The sequence below is a fragment of the Pelmatolapia mariae genome, linkage group LG22, assembly GCF_036321145.2.
Source record: "Pelmatolapia mariae isolate MD_Pm_ZW linkage group LG22, Pm_UMD_F_2, whole genome shotgun sequence".
Lineage (NCBI taxonomy): Eukaryota > Metazoa > Chordata > Actinopteri > Cichliformes > Cichlidae > Pelmatolapia > Pelmatolapia mariae.
In genome coordinates this window covers 28,691,569-28,707,517 of record NC_086245.2, presented here as the reverse complement: position 1 = coordinate 28,707,517, position 15,949 = coordinate 28,691,569, and the positions used below count along the sequence as shown (strand labels likewise).

General features: G+C 41.8%; 1 protein-coding gene across 1 annotated transcript; it reads right to left on the bottom strand.

Moving 5' to 3' along the window:
• Window positions 1-12,333: 12,333 nt before the first annotated feature.
• Window positions 12,334-15,433, bottom strand: LOC135933142 (CMP-N-acetylneuraminate-beta-galactosamide-alpha-2,3-sialyltransferase 1-like). Its single transcript, XM_065471101.1, has 6 exons — window positions 15,221-15,433; window positions 14,938-15,134; window positions 14,658-14,837; window positions 13,563-13,608; window positions 13,355-13,474; window positions 12,334-12,603 (listed from the first exon to the last, which is right to left on the bottom strand). Exons 1-6 carry the CDS (start codon window positions 15,431-15,433, stop codon window positions 12,424-12,426), a joined length of 936 nt encoding a protein of 311 aa, XP_065327173.1. The 3' UTR covers window positions 12,334-12,423.
• Window positions 15,434-15,949: the final 516 nt, after the last annotated feature.

The window sequence follows — 15,949 nt, the reverse complement described above, 5'->3', positions numbered from 1 at the left end:
AACTGGTCAAACAGGTCTAGCTCTGTGCTGCGATGTCCTCTGCAGTCTGTGAAGGCGGTGGGCGATAGGAGTATGTTAGTAAAGCTAACATCATGAACAACCCACATCACCCTCTGCATGAGTCTGAGTGTGCTGAGCAGCTCCTTTAGTCAGAGACTGAAACACCCTCGCTGCAGGAAGGAGTGCTTTCGCAGATCATTCATCCCAACAGCAGTTAGACTCTATAACTCCTCAATCACAATGTCATGTCACTGGACATTGTGGACATCCACGGTCACCACTTCATGCATAATCCACCTTCTATGTGTATGGACGTGTGCAGGTATAGGTGTATGTATATATATATATGTATACATATGTATATTTAGTGTGTACTTGTGTGTGCGCGAGTACATGTCTATACTTATAGATATCTATTACTTACATAGGAATAGTAGTGGTAGAATATTTATGTTATAACTATATAGTTTATAGTTTGTCTTGTATATTTCCACAACCATATCCATAATCACATACTGTGTATGCTACCATTGTATATAGTGTATTATCTTACTTATTTCATATTCGTTTGTACTTTATTTATTTGTACTTTTTGTATTTTCCTTCTGCTATCTGTACCTGAGCTGAGGTAACAAAAAAATTTCCCCACCGTGGTACCAATAAAGTCTTATCTCTCTTATCTTGAGCGTGCTAACGCTGTCATCATGACTAACACGATTAACAATTAACTCATCTGGAGTGCAGACTGACTCAAAATCCCTGCAATGTCTCTGTCAATGCATTTCAGGCAGTTTGTCCGAAGCTTGTTCATTCTGCGCTCCAGATGGGTTGAGTGCATTAAAAATTTTAATTGCATTAACAGTGATGACCCTAACGCGTTAACGTTGACAGCACTAGTTTAAAAACATAAACAACTGTGGGATACCGTTTGTCTGTGATTTGAACGGGGGGAACAAATTGTGGCAGGATCGGTGTTGTGCCAAGGTAGGCATCACCAACAAAATTTGTTCCCCCTGCATCGCAAGCATTTGCTGGGCACAGATTGCGGATCCAGTTTACTCCCCTTCCATTACAGACATTTAGATGTGGAAGTAGTGATGTTTTAGTTTTATGAAAAAGTGAAAAATGAGTGTCGTTAAATTACCATTCAGTTTGAGGGTTACTACAGAAAATTATATATCGGACAGCATTATTTTAATAAATGACTGATAATTATTTTTACCCTCCTGTAACTTTACTGTATAAAAAACTAAAACCTCCAAAGTTTCAGGGGTAGTTAGTCACTATAAGAAGTGTTTGTGAACTAAAAATTAAGAATGTGGGATACTGTTTGTCCGTGATTTGGACAGCCCAGCGTGTGCTCCGGACGCAGGGAAAACGAATTCTGTCGGGGAGACCTACCTTGGCACGACATCTGTTGTGCAGGTGAAGCCAAAGTCAAGATATGCTTCATCATATGTTCTAGTCTTTGACTTGGTAGGAAATTAGTTTGGAAGCATATTTGTGTGTTCCAAGTTATTTTATGACTTAAACAATGATGGATTCTCAGACATATGAGACAAATGTATATCAGATATTTATTTAAAATAATAATATATGCTTGAGAAGCAGCCTAGACGTAACATTAAAAGTATTCACAATAACATAACTGTTACAGCAGCGGGTGCAGACTCAGGCGTGGGACTCAAAAAAACATTTAACAGTTTATTTACAACCGAAACACACACCCAGTTCTATATACAAAAATGTGCAGGAGGGAGGGAGGAATCCAGGAGTCACACACCACTCACGTCAAAATGTCTGGGAAAACACAGGCTGGGACGGGTCCAGGGAAATGGGAGTCATGCAACGATCCTGCGATGAGAAGCCTCGATCTGCCATTTTAAATGGACACCAGAAAGCCAAGGTAAAGAGTCGCAGGTAAGTAATGATTTGCAGGTGTGTCTGCCAGAGACTGGGACCTGCAGTGAGTTCCGCCTTAGCAAGAGACAAAGAGAGAACAGAAACAAAAACAAACACTGAGGTGTTTCTAGCCCTGGGAGACGCCGTAGAGGTACGGGGAACATGATAATAACAAACTAACAACGTCCATGTCAGTGTGTGGTGGCAGTGTGGTCTCTGGCGTGCTGCAGAGGAGGGGCGACGCAGTCAACTCGCAGGGCTGAGCGGAGGCGGGAAGAACAGGTGTGCCTGGCAAGTTAATTGCCTGTGTGTCTGGGGGTTTTTTTAATTATTTTTTTTATAGCGATAGCCAGGCAGGAGAGGAGTGTGTGGCAATGAGCCAGGAATGTCTGCATCCTGAGATGATCAAGGCTAAAAAACGCAGTTGCATTGCCACAAATAAAAAGGAGTGTTACTCCAACCTAAAGCCAGTGTGTGCGTGTGTATGTTCTGGGGGTCCTGTTTCACACAGAGCAATAATTTGAAAAGCATATGTGGTGGATCAGAAGTTTGATTCCTTTCTGGGCTGTGCATTTCTGTTCCTTATATTTCATGGCATGACTTAATTGTTCTTTTGAGTGCCCGAGTTGACTTTCTGTTGATCCATTAGTAATGCCTCAGAGCTCCAGTAGGGGGATTCGCGCCTCTCTTCCCTCACTCAATACAGATGAATGAAGGCAAAAGCTGCTACTCAGTATCTTCATTCATCTTTCCTAATTATTTGCCCTGTTTAAGATAAATACCATGCAGAAAACTCTACAAACTTGGCAATACCTGTTCCTGTTAACTTTTAGTCATCGTTGTTCATTGTCGAGGTGATTTGTGGACTATTTTGCTATGTAAACTAACCTTTTTTCATTGGTGGTTCTTCATGTTCTTGGGCCACTGGTTAAGGTAGTGGCTCTGAGTTCCTCGTCCCTGGACTATTGAGTTTGATACGTTAGTGTAAATCCGGCTTTGTGAATTCTAGTGTCTTTGTGTGTGTACCTATTCATGACTTTGATCTCTCTGTGCTTAGACTACCCGAAACTTGGAACCTTAAGCGTGGATGTGGGCAGTTTAGAGTGGCATGCATGTGGGATCTCTCAAAAAGAACAAACCAGTGAGCTTGTGGAGAAGTGATTTGGCGTACGAGTGAGAAGGACCTGTTTCTCTTCCCCAAACCTTCTCCGTGGACCACTGGAACCCCTGCCTTTCCCCCCACCTGTATATGGTGCACCTGGTGTTTTTGTGTGAATAAAGAACTGTTAACTTATGATTCCCAGTCTGTGCCTGAGTTCGATCCGCTTGTTGTGACAATTACTCCATCCAGATCCCCTCAAGCGGTTGGTTGTTGAGGCTGACACATGAGACTCTCGGGTGGGGGAAGTACTGTTTCTGCATGTAGACTCAGGTGGTAAAGTTACCTGTCCTTTTTTATTCTGCTGACTATTACCTGCAGAAAGAAATTATGATGTGGGAAACCACAAGCAGCTTGCTGTAAAGTTAACTTTGTCAGATCAGAGGCTAGAGAGGACCGCGCTACCTTTCATTGTTTGGGCAGACCAAAGAAACCTGTTCAACCTGCAAAAAAACAGTTGAACTCCCGTCAAGTCAGATGGCAGCTACTTTTTGGTTGATTCAATTTCACTTTAAGTTATGGTGCTGTCTCCAGAAACAAAAAACCTGATGCCTTGTCTTAATTTGCTGAAGTAGAAAGCATCTTGTAACATGGAAAATCAAAGACTAGATATGTCATATGTCATGGCTGTGTGCAGGCAGGCAGGGAACAGGACCCAAAATGCAGGACTCACGGAGGCAAGGTGAACTCAAAATGCACAGCTTTATTGCGAGTTGCGGACTGGACAGAAAACTAGCTATACTGGAGAGAAATAAACTAACAGACTGGCAAGCAGATAAACAGAACACACAGCGTAGTATGAGGGTGAGCAGACGTTAACGACCCGACACCAACACAGAGAAAACAGGCCTTAAATACACAGAGGGAGCAATCAGGGGATGAGAGACAGGAGGGAAACACAGCTGGGTCAAATCAGGGCTGACGAGACAAGGGGGAGCAAAACCAGACACAATACACACAGGACAGGGACTATAAACGTAAAACAGGAAACACACCGACTGAAATCTAGACACGTAAACTTAACAGAGACTAGGGAGACAGAACATAGAGACCTGAAATGTGGGACAGAAACCAAAACACAGTCATAATCCATGATAAAATCAAAAGTGAAAGTACAAAACTAAAAACACTGGGTCACCGACCCAGGACCGTGACATCATATCCAGCAAATTGAACCAGATTCAGGCGGCCGACCATGCAGACGGCAACGGTGGTGTGTTAACAGTTCTGGTGGCCGGCCACGCTGAAAGCAGTGGCAGTGACAGAGCAGGTCCGGAGGCCGCCCACCCGGAAGGCAGTGGTGGTGACAGAGCAGGTCCGGAGGCCGCCCACGCTGAAGGCAGTGGCAGTGACAGAGCAGGTCCGGAGGCCGCCCACCCGGAAGGCAGTGGTGGTGACAGAGCAGGTCCGGAGGCCGCCCACGCGGAAGGCAGTGGCGGTGACAGAGCAGGTCCGGAGGCCGACCACGCGGAAGGCAGCGATGGCGACGACGACCTCGTTCAAGGGACCGACCGCGAAGCAAGCGGCAGAGACAGGGTTCAGAAAGCCGTCCAAGACAACGAAGAAGTCCAGCCAATGGCCTGGAAAGTGGCAGGCAAAGGCGAGGTGGTTCAGGCTGAGCTGGATCAGACGGCAGTGTAGCAACCGCAGGACCAGAGGAGGCAGAACCAGACGAGGCAGGACCAGACGAGGCAGGACCAGACGAGGCAGGAGCAGGCGGTGGCGTGGCAACTGCAGGTGGCACTGCAGTGGAGTTGTAACAGTTGCTAGAATTGCTGCAGGCACGGTGTGGAAACCACAGGTGGGGACACAGGAGGTGGCTGATTGGACTCAGAGCCGTCAGCGGACACAAGGTTCTGAAGCAATTCCTCTTACCCTTCAGTGATGACGGACAGCTGAAGCGGCTCCTCGGGCCCCTCAGCGATGACAGACGGCTGAAGCGGCTCCTCGGGCCCCTCAGCGATGACAGACGGCTGAAGCGGCTCCTCAGGCCCTCAGCGGAGACAGGCTGCTGAACGGGTCCCTCAGACGCCCCAGCAGAGGCTGACACAGAACCAGCAGGCGCGGAGATCTCTGGCAGAGATGGATCAGAACCAGCAGGCGCAGAGACTGATTGGAACCAGCAGGCACAGAGACCTCTGGTGGGCACAGAACAGAACCAGCAGGTTCGGGGACCTCTGGCAGTGTTGACGTTGGGTGGAGCTGAGCAGCACATTGGCTTCGCTCAGGCAGCGGCAGCAGGGAGTAATCCTCGACTGGATTACTCCCTGCTGCCAGAGTCAGCTTAAGGCTGAGACTTTATCTTTGGGGAAGCCCTGGAGAGAGTGACTAATTCTAAGGGACCCAGCTTTTGAGGGAACTTAACAGTTTTAATGGGTTTGTCGCGCTGCTTAGAATGAGTGGTTAAAAAAAACAGTCCTTTACAGATGGTGTAACTACAGCTTCCTGTACAGAAGGAGCAGGTGAAGGTGGTGGTTGATTTAAAGACTGAACAGGAGACTGAGCGGATGTGGAGCAGTACTCATAGAAATATTCCCCGGCTCAAGAGGAGCAGAATAAACACAGTCTCTTAACTGCAACTCAGCCTCAGGAAAAACTGTTTCTTTTGCTGGGGAAGACCAGCCCAAAACTGTTTCTGGTATGATAGTTTTTATATTCCCAGGTTCCGAAAACGCACAAGCAAAAGAGTCTTCAATGTCCAAAGAATGGGAATAAACAATATCTGAACTAACAGTGTCTGACACGAACATCTCAGCTGAGACAGTCTTAAAACTGAACTTAGAGTTCAGTTTTGGCACAGCCTGAAAAGTCAGATATGGAGTTATAAGATAGAGGAGAAACTGACTCAGGGTTAACAAAGTCTGGGTTGGCTGTCTCAGAGGGATTTACTCCAGCCTTAGGAAAAGCAACACAAAATGAGTTTTTTAGCTCCTCAACTCTAGCATCTGAGTGAAAATCAGTCCCTAAATCCTCTGAGCTGGAGTCTGTGGAACCAGATATATCAGTGTTTGTGTTTCCAAGCTCAGGGAGTGAACAGAGAGAGTGTTTCTCACTCACCACAACCGACGACTCAGAAGTTCTGGAATGCGGCTGAGGGGTGAAGCGCTGGCAGCGCGTACGCCGCTTTCTCCTGGAGACGGGAGCAGAAAGTGTAGAGGAGACCGGTAACCGTGGAGTGGTGGAAGCCGGCTCCTCGTCCCCCAACCACATCACTGCCATTAAAGAGGCAGGCGAGCAATAGTCAGAGTTGACTCGAATGGGTGGGTCATTCTGTGGCAGCAGCGAGGGATCACTATCCTGCTCCATGTTCTGCCGCTGCTGTGTCGCAGGGAGCTCATGCTGCTTCGCGGCAAGCTCTTTCCGCTGCTGCTGTGGCAGCTGCAGCTTCGGCGTGGAGTACTGGGAGCGAGCAAAGGCTGCTAGCTCCCAAGCTTGAAAAACCTCCCGGGCTTCGTGCAGCTCATTCAACAAGCCCATAAATCCCCTGAGTTGGCGGAAATGTGGATTCCTCTCGCTTCGATAACGTTTATCCCTATTGCCATCGCCTTAATATCCTCTGTATTGGAAATCCACTTTACCAAGCCCATGATGCGGGTGAGATCGCTCTCCCGGGACGAGCCCACTGGGTCCAGGTTATGGTCGCGTCGTTCTGTCATGGCTGTGTGCAGGCAGGCAGGGAAAAGGACCCAAAATGCAGGACTCCCGGAGGCAAGGTGAACTCAAAATGCACAGCTTTATTGCGAGTTGCGGACTGGAAAGAAAACTAGCTATACTGGAGAGAAATACGACACGTAAACTTGACAGAGACTAGGGAGACAGAACATAGACCCCTGAAATGTGGGACAGAAACCAAAACACAAACAGTCATAATCCATGATAAAATCAAAAGTAAAAGTACAAAACTCAAAACACTGGGTCGCCGACCCAGGACCGTGACATCATATCCAGCAAATTGAACCAGATACCACTACATGACCCCACTGGCAGTCTGTATGTCCCCTGTATTGTATACTTATATAAATAATTGGTTGACATCAGGGGTAAACTTTAAATCCTATTTCCATTTCTGTGATGGAATACAGATTCTTGTATTGATCAAAGAGAAAATTTCATATATCTATGTATAACTTCTGCTCTAATGTTTTTGTTGGTCTTTCTTCCAACTTCATCTTGTATCTGTTCTGGGTTCTGGGAACCACTGTTCTGGGTCTTGGACCAAGCATTTTGTATTTTTGGACTCCCAATTTTTGTTTATGCTGAATTATGTTCAGTTTGAGTCTTAGTCTGTTTAGCTTTTCTCTTTTGTCTTTTCCATTGTATTTATCGTTATTGTGGCTCCCAGACTCTGGAACTCGCTCCCTTTGAGTTTGAGATCTGTGGACTCAGTCATGTCTTTTAAAAAGCAGTTAAAAACCTATCTGTTTAAACTCGCTTTTGGTTAATTTTGTTTTGTTTTGGATTTTAATGTCTGTTTTCTGCCTCTGTAAAGCACTTTGTGATTTTTATCTTGAAAGGTGCTATATAAATAAAATTTTACTTACTTACTTACTTTACTTATCCTGTGTGGTTGACTTTACAGCTGCTTGCAGTTGTTTACTTTGTCTTACCTTTAATTTGTAATTAAGTTGAGTTTTTTAAAGCAAAAGTGTTTGGAAAGCGCTGCAAAAACCACTCTTGCATGCTGTGGGTGTTAGGTCTTTTGTGTGGTACTTGCTTTTTGTGCCAAAACCCAGGAAGGTGTAATAGGTTTTTTCCATTGTTTGCTTCTTGTTTTGATCATTTTCTGTTCTAAACTGGAAAGAAATTAGACGGTAGTTTTCAGGAAAATTATCATGATACTCCTGTTACCTGTTTCTGCAGGTTTTCTGCTTAAAAAAAAATTAAGAACTGTCAGTCTCAAGACTGACTCAACATAGACCAATGGCAAGAAGGTTATAAGAAATTTAATAAGCAGAAACCAAATCAGTGTTCTGTGGCCTGATATTTTAGGCCACAGAACACACTTTATTTTGCAATTTCTAAGGTGGATTCTCTAAAAAGAAGCAGTTTCCCAGTGTGTTCATCTGACCTGCTAAACAACTGTCATATAATTCCAGTGTTGTATACCAAGATACAACATTTTACTCTGGTCATACCAACAAACAAATTATTTTGGTCATCTGCCCTTTATGCATCTCTCTATTTGAGCATGGAAAACTGAATATTTTGTCAGCTTTTGTGTTAGAAGGCCAGGTAGTACAGTAAAGTACAAATAAGCTTTTAATTTTTTCAAATTTCTTACAACTGATGATCTGTTTGTAACTGGGTGGATTCTAGGTGAAGTGTTATTTTAAATTGGCTGCAGGTATGAATGGTAGCTTGAGTGGTTGTCTGTCTCTCTATGTTAGCCCTTTGATTACCAGGCAACTGGCTTTCCAGGTTTTCATTGTTTGTCTTTTGCATTCTTGTCATTGCTGTCATGGTCCTGGGTGTGACCCAGTGTTTTGTGTTTGATTTATACTTCTTGGTTATTCTTAAAGAAGCTTGGAGTTTCTGTACCTTACCTGTGTTTCAAGTTATGGTTACCCTTTTTCTCTGTGCTTCATGTTCCCTCTGTCTCCCCGGTCAGTCATGACTCTGTCTCAGTGTCAAGTCTCTGTGTTATATTTCCTGTTTTACTTTGAAAGTCTGTGTCTCATGTCAGTGTGATAAATGTCAGTGATAACCATTTTATTCTCAAACTAGGCCTGATCCACATCAGGGAAACTGAACCACTCTATCTGGCTTTATATATAGAATGATTTTTTTAAAAAACAGCTTCTTGTTCTCATTTACAATATTTTAAATATTAATAAATAATAAATAATTTACAGAACTAAAATTAAGCCATGACTTTGGAAAAATACTGCCTCCTGGGAGTATAAGTCCTTGGAGAAAAGACACTTTTTTGTGTAGGTTTAGAGTTAAACATAACCCTGCGTGTTATGTTTAACAGGGTTAGGGTATCAAGTTTCTTCTGCTTTGTTAAGTAGTAAAAGAGCGCCCTCTATGTATCATCATATATAATGACATCTAACTTTAAACTTTTGTGATTCATCAGTCTAAAAGTCCAATTTTGGGGATTCTAATTTAAATTTTGTAATTGCAAAACACTTCAGCACTTCCATGTGAGCCTCTTTATTCAAAATGTGCATGTGGAAATGGATAGATGTTTAATAAGCCCCTTTGTTTTCTTTTATCTCCCTTTTATTTCATTTGAGTAATTTTGAACAAGTGTTTCTTTTCACTCTGATTGGTGGTAATGATTTTCTGGAGGTCATTAAATCATGAATCCTCTATTGCCTATATTGCTGGGTATATATTTAATTTGGAAAGTACTGTGGACAATAATTTGGTCGGCAGTCCAAGGGTCCACCTCTTGAAAAGCAGCATACCATACATTGTCAAAGCGGGGTGATCCACATCAACCTTTATCGTGTGTGTGTGTGTGTGTGTGTGTGTGTGTGTGTGTGTGTGTGGGTGTGTATACTGCTGACAGTTTTTCTTGCTCTCCACCTTAGCTCTCTTGCCTCCCTCTCTCTGACTGTTTGTGCGTGTATGAGTTCTGCCTGCTCTCAGGGTATGACAACTCTTCACTCTCCACAGATATTAACAATAACACAAATTTCAGAAGATCAACCTTGTAAAATTCTAAATATCTAAATATTTGGTGACTGTATTAGACAATATGGCATTGGCATTTTTTCTCCACTTGAAAAAATAAATCAGCTGGGCTCTTTCCTCGCCTTCAGACATTTTACGACATTTTACATAGCAGCTGCACTATATATCAGGATGCTGTTAAGACTTCTAAAGCTGCTTTTTTGTCCAACATCATCGCAACTAATAGCCATAACCCCCGGGCCCTGTCTAAAATTTTCAATTCTGCCATCAATCCTTGCCCTGATAAACTAGACTTTGCCTCCCCAGCTCTCTGTGAGCAATTTTTAAATTATTTTACACGGAAGATTTCACTTCTAAAAACCTAACTCCCACATCTTCCTGTAGTGAATCCTCTTCCGCCTGGTGAATCTCCGTCCAACTTCTACCAGTTTGAGCCAATTTCACCTTTACCTTTAAAAGTATAATTGATCAGTTGAGAAGTTCAAACTCGGCTCATCATTTCCTCCCATCCCGGATTTTAAAGGATGGGTTCGATGTTATTGGGCCTCATTTCTTATCATTGATTAACTTATCATTACTCACGGGCCGTGTCCCATCTGCATTTAAACATGCAGTGGGGCAACCTGTCCTAAAGAAAACCAGCCTCAACCATACTGACCTTGCAAATTTTAGGCCAATCTCTAAACTTCCGTTTTTATCTAAAATATTAGAGAGAACTGTCCTCTTACAACTACAGGCCTACTTAAACGCAAATAACATTAGTGACACATTTCAGTCTGGTTTTAAACCTCACCACAGCACTGAAACAGCATTGCTGAGGGTTTTCAATGATCTTCTTTTTAATTACCGACTCAGGTTGCCCTGCCATTTTAATTTTATTGGATCTGTCCGCTGCTTTTGATATGGTAGACCATAAAATTCTTTTAGAGAGACTGGAACATGTTATTAATTGGTTTAAATCCTACCTCTCGGGTAGGACTTTCTCTGTCATGATGGGCTGCTACTCGTCCGCCGCTGCCCCTCTTTGTTGTGGAGTACCACAGGGGTCTGTGCTAGGCCCTCTACTGTTTGCCTTGTACATGCTACCCCTGGGTTTAGTCTTTGACAAATATCAGATCTCCTGCCACTGTTATGCTGACGACATTCAAATCTATTTCCAATTGTCTGATGACCTGCCAGCTTCATTGAATCGTTTATCTGACTGCTTGAAAGAGGTTACAGAGTGGCTGTCAGCCAATTCTCTCATTTTAAATGAGAAGAAAACTGAGATTATGGTGTTTGATAGTCACACTTCATGAGACCAGCTAGCTGCCCGATTTGATCCCTTTGCTTGCTTTCTTACAGATACTGTAAGTAATCTAGTTGTTTGCCTGGATAGTTCATTTAAGCTGGATAAACAGGTTTCCTCAGTGGTTAAATCTGGCTTCTTCCAATTGCGCCAAATTTCAAAGGTCAAACACTTAATACCGTACAAAGATCTTGAAAAACTGATACATGCCTTTGTGACCTCCAGATTAGATTATTGTAACTCGCTCTACTCTGGACTCCAACTTGCTCACCTCCAACGATTACAGCTCGTTCAGAATGCTGCGGCTCATCACCTAACCAGAAGTTTGCCTCTATTACTCCAGTGCTCTCTGATTTACATTGGCTGCCTATTAAATTTCAGATTGATTTTAAAGTACTACTGCTTACTTTCAAATGCCTAAACAACCTTGCCCCTGACTCTCTGACCGACCTCCTCAGTCTCTATACTCCCAGCCGCTCTTTACGATCTTCTGGTCAGTTACTTCTGGCCCAGCCCAGGCACCGTCTGAAGACTAGGGGTGATCGTGCTTTTGCCTCTGTAGCACCAAACCTCTGGAATAGTCTTCCTGTTACCATTCGTGCCTCTGACTCCATTCAATCCTAGCACGCTTGAAAACTTACCTATTCAACCTGGCTTTTCTGACTCGCTAATTATCACCGCTCATTAATTGCTGTATCGCTACTCATTTCTCTGGATAATCATGATTTCTCCCTATCGCTACTTACTAATGCTTTTTATTTGTTTTCTCTATTTTGTCTATTTTACCTTGTTTTAATGACTTACTGTTCAGTGTAATCATTTACCGTTATTCCTTACTGTGAAGCACTTTGGTGTACCCCCTGGTTTTAAACGTGCTATATAAATAAAATTGTATTGTATTGTATTCACACAACAATTCTGATTGCTGAAGTACTGAACAGGACAGGAAACAAAAAATGAAAGAAAATGCTGACAATATTCAGTACATGAACATAAACGCCCCCTCTCTTAATAAGTTACTTTACCATAACTGTAAAATGTTTCTTTTCATGTAAACAGCTTATTTTAACTAAGAATAATACAGCATAGTATTTCAGTTAAACACAACATACTATGTACATGTTTAGACATCCGACAGCTTGCCTGCTGTCGTTTGTCTTCTTGTAATTCCACCAACTCTTAAGAAAATACTTCATTTCTTAAAAACCTCATATGTTAGAAACTACCATACAGTATAACTCCTGGGTGCATTTATTTACATATTTAAATTAAGCAATGGATTAGGAAAGAAAATCCCTTTAGAGATTAATTGTCATCCTTCCTAATAAATCTCAATATCAGTTTCAGTTAGAAGGGTTAGGAGACAACTATAGTTGTAGATACACATCCATTTGGCTTTCAGTACTTTACCCACTGAGTGTATGGCATTCAATCACATTTTTTTCATTAGGCCTTCATAGAACTTAATTTTTTGTTGCTGAGCTAGTTGCTGGATGATGTTATACTCATAATTTCCAGGATGTACTCCAGTTCTTAACCTTTTGTTTGTGAGTATTTCCCAGTAGTGACTCCAGTTTCCATCACGGTCAGCACCATAACCAAACACATCAACCTAGGAAGACAAAAAATGAACATATGAATGAATGGGAAACAAATGCATGAGCAAAATGTCCCTTTTTTAACCAAACTCCAGACAATGGCTGCTGAAAAATGAAATGGACAGTTGGACAGCGACCTGGGCAAGCACTAAATGGAAACACCACGATTATACCATGAGTATACAATGACAAAACCTCTTATTGAGAAGTTTAGCTAAAAAGCTTTCCATGACGGACTGTCCTTTACATTGTAGTCTAGTCACATCAAGAAGGGGAAGCATCAGAAAGACTTGCAGAAGCTTTCACTTTCATAGGGCATGTGAACTGAAATTTAACCATTCACAGATTTAACCAGAGTTCTTTAATCAAGTGATACTGGTGTTTAAACCTGTTCTGATCTTCACCAAAGACGTTTTGAACTTTTGAATAACTTTTGAAATGCATATCTATTTAAGAGGGCAATACAAAAAAAACTGATGAACAGATTAGCAAAGACTCAAATAGACCAGCTTGTATGACAATAAAAAACTAGTGCTGTCAGTGTTAATCTCGTTAAAATGACGTTAATGCCATAACCGCATTAACACGGCAAATCTCCGTTAGCGAGTTAGCGCGGATCGCCCTGTGCGTGGGGCTGCACGGTGTCAACATGTTAGTGCAATTCAGCCCCACGCACGGGGTGTGAGATTAACAATGACAGCACTATAAAAAACATATTTTACTTCGTACTTCTGGCACTTCAGAAACTAAAAACTTTGTACTTACCTCATCACAAATGTGAAGTGCAAGAATCAAAGCCATAAAGCCAGTGGATGGATAACGTCCCTTATTTCCAAGCCAAACCTCATGTACATATTTCATGAAAGCTGGATTTACCACCATGACCTGTTAGAAATTAGAATGAGCCTTTAAACATCTTTTATTTTTATGTTTACCATTGCCACCAGGAAGCTTTGCCATTGACGTTACTCACCAAATCCTTGTTAGTTTTGATCTTTGATTTCACTGGCATATATGACCTGTTGGAAACAGCATGACATTGAAAAATATAAAGTAGGTGTTTAACAAAAACAAAGCTAAAAAATGCATGGTCCGTCTTGAACATGGAGAAGGATCAGAGTAATGGTTTGATATAGAAATTCACCTTATTTCACCATACACTACATCCATCAGCCAAATCCTTTTAATCTGCATACATGTTGAATTCATGCACTGGCATTCTATTTTTGCATTTGATGTACATTCTGTGTTGCAAGACAATCTAGGGGAAATTTTTTGAGATACTTTGCTTAGTAGCCGGTGTAGGTAATTTTAGCAGCTGGGAGAGAAGAAGGTAGTGTATGTTGACTGTGACATCTAAACCTACAGGAGAGTGTCATTTTTAAAAAAAAAAAACTGGGGTGGCATTGGAGGGACCAAGAACAAAGCTGGGCAAGCTCAGATGAAATCAGAATATTTTATCTGAAACAAAATGAACTAATTTAGAAAATGTTGAGTATGATTTTCAGGCTCATGTGCCCAAACACACATGGCATAAAAAGTGGCTGCACAACTGCCTAAAAATGGTTTACATAACATAACCGTTCAACAAGTATTAAGAGTTTCTATTTGAGAAAAGTCACAATCCTAAGGAACAGTACAAAAGCATACTTAAATGAATTGAAGTAAAATGAGTTGTTATGAGGACTCTTTATCAGGCTGCATGTTGCGTAAATAATTTAGTAATAGAATGTGGTCTCAGTGGTGTGGTGTCTTCATGGAATACATTACAGAAAGACTTTCAGCTCTCTCTCTTAACTGATTTTGCTTGTAGATTTAAAAGACCTAGTGATGATTTTGTTAAATCATGATGATTTTTAAATTGTGATGATTTTTAGTGATGATTTTGTTAAATCATCACTGGGAACTTGATCTTTATGAGGCAAATTTTGCTATTTTGTTGTTTCTATTTTATTGTTGTCATTTGATTATGCTTGTTTAAAACAGGTCTCTCTTGTAAATGAGACACTGAGTCTCGTTAAATAAATGTCAAATACATGTGCATGTAGCCCTGAAAAATAGAACTCACCTTCCAGTAAAACCTGTTGTAGAGGCATTAATGAGCCACTCAAAGTCCTGTATCTTAAAGGGAAACAGCACAAAATGAATGTTGTCATCCAAATCAACAGCACTCTCTGGATACATGACACGATGAGTTGTCTTGTTCCCAACGTCTTTTTCAAATCCTTTGGTAATAGCAGCGTTCATTCTAAACAGCACAAAGGGATATATTTCACATCAGTTTGGATCTTTTCTGTAAGAGAGGAACTTAAATGGTTAAGGAAGACTGCCTTTAGCTGAGATAGTACCTTATGACAACTTCATGTAAATCTATCAGCGGTCCATAATGCGATCTCCTTAAATTACCAGAATTACCCACCACAGCACAAGTCCTGCAGTGGCCATATTTGGGTTGTATAACATCTGGATTCCGTGGGAAGATCTGAAACAAGTTGGCCACCGTTGTTTTATAAATTCCAAAGCTACGGCTTTCAGCCTGCAAATCCTGTGAGACATTTAAAATAAACTTTGTTGTTAGACCAAATGAGCTGGGGTGGGTAAAAATGTCATCCTTTCCTGGTGACTACTTACCTTCCACCAGTTGAATTCATTCTGTGAGAGGTTTAAGTTTGCAGTCAGAAATGGTTGAACACTTCTGTTCGATCGATCCAGAAGCAACTGCTTATCCTCTGATAAGCATTTTATGCCATGACACAGCTTTTGGGCCACAGCATAATAAGTCAAGTGGTAGCCGGTTTTGAAACACACACCAATGCAAGTGGCACACAGCAGGAAAACAATCATCTTCAATTTTGAAATCATTCTGGATGTGTGACCGGAAAACATTAACAATCTGCAGACAGAGTGTGTGGTGATACACACAAGTTAAGCTCAAAGACGTCATATATTGTGTGTGTGTGTGTGTGTGTGTGTCTGTTTTTGTGTGCGTGTAGTAGCCATTATCAGCAAAAGGAGTAAAATAGGTTATAGCTTATCATCATATATAAAGAAACATTATAGCACACATGGCTATTTCTCTTTTGTGATAATATTTGTATTCACTCATAAGGAAATTAAAAAAATAATGATATCAGTGAACATTTAGCTGTTTTTACCGCATTATCTGTTAAAATGTGATACTTTTATGTATGACTTACCTGATCTACGAGGAAATCCCCTTCCGGTCCAGTTCTATGTAATACACGTACTAACGTCGCGTAGACTCATTATCGGTGAGAGCTTTTTCACCGTTTCACTCACAGGTAACAAGCGTGACATCTATACTCGTTTGCTAACCGAGAACGTGATACCTTCATCTCT

Bases quoted from the DNA above. Each gene is read 5' to 3' on its own strand.
- LOC135933142 (XM_065471101.1), bottom strand. From the start codon at position 15,433: ATGATTGTTTTCCTGCTGTGTGCCACTTGCATTGGTGTGTGTTTCAAA. The intron at 15,135-15,220 runs GTAAGTAGTCAC...AATGTCTCACAG, and splicing joins ATGAATTCAACTGGTGGAAG to GATTTGCAGGCTGAAAGCCG. The intron at 12,604-13,354 runs GTAAGTACAAAG...TTGTCTTCCTAG, and splicing joins CACTTCACATTTGTGATGAG to GTTGATGTGTTTGGTTATGG.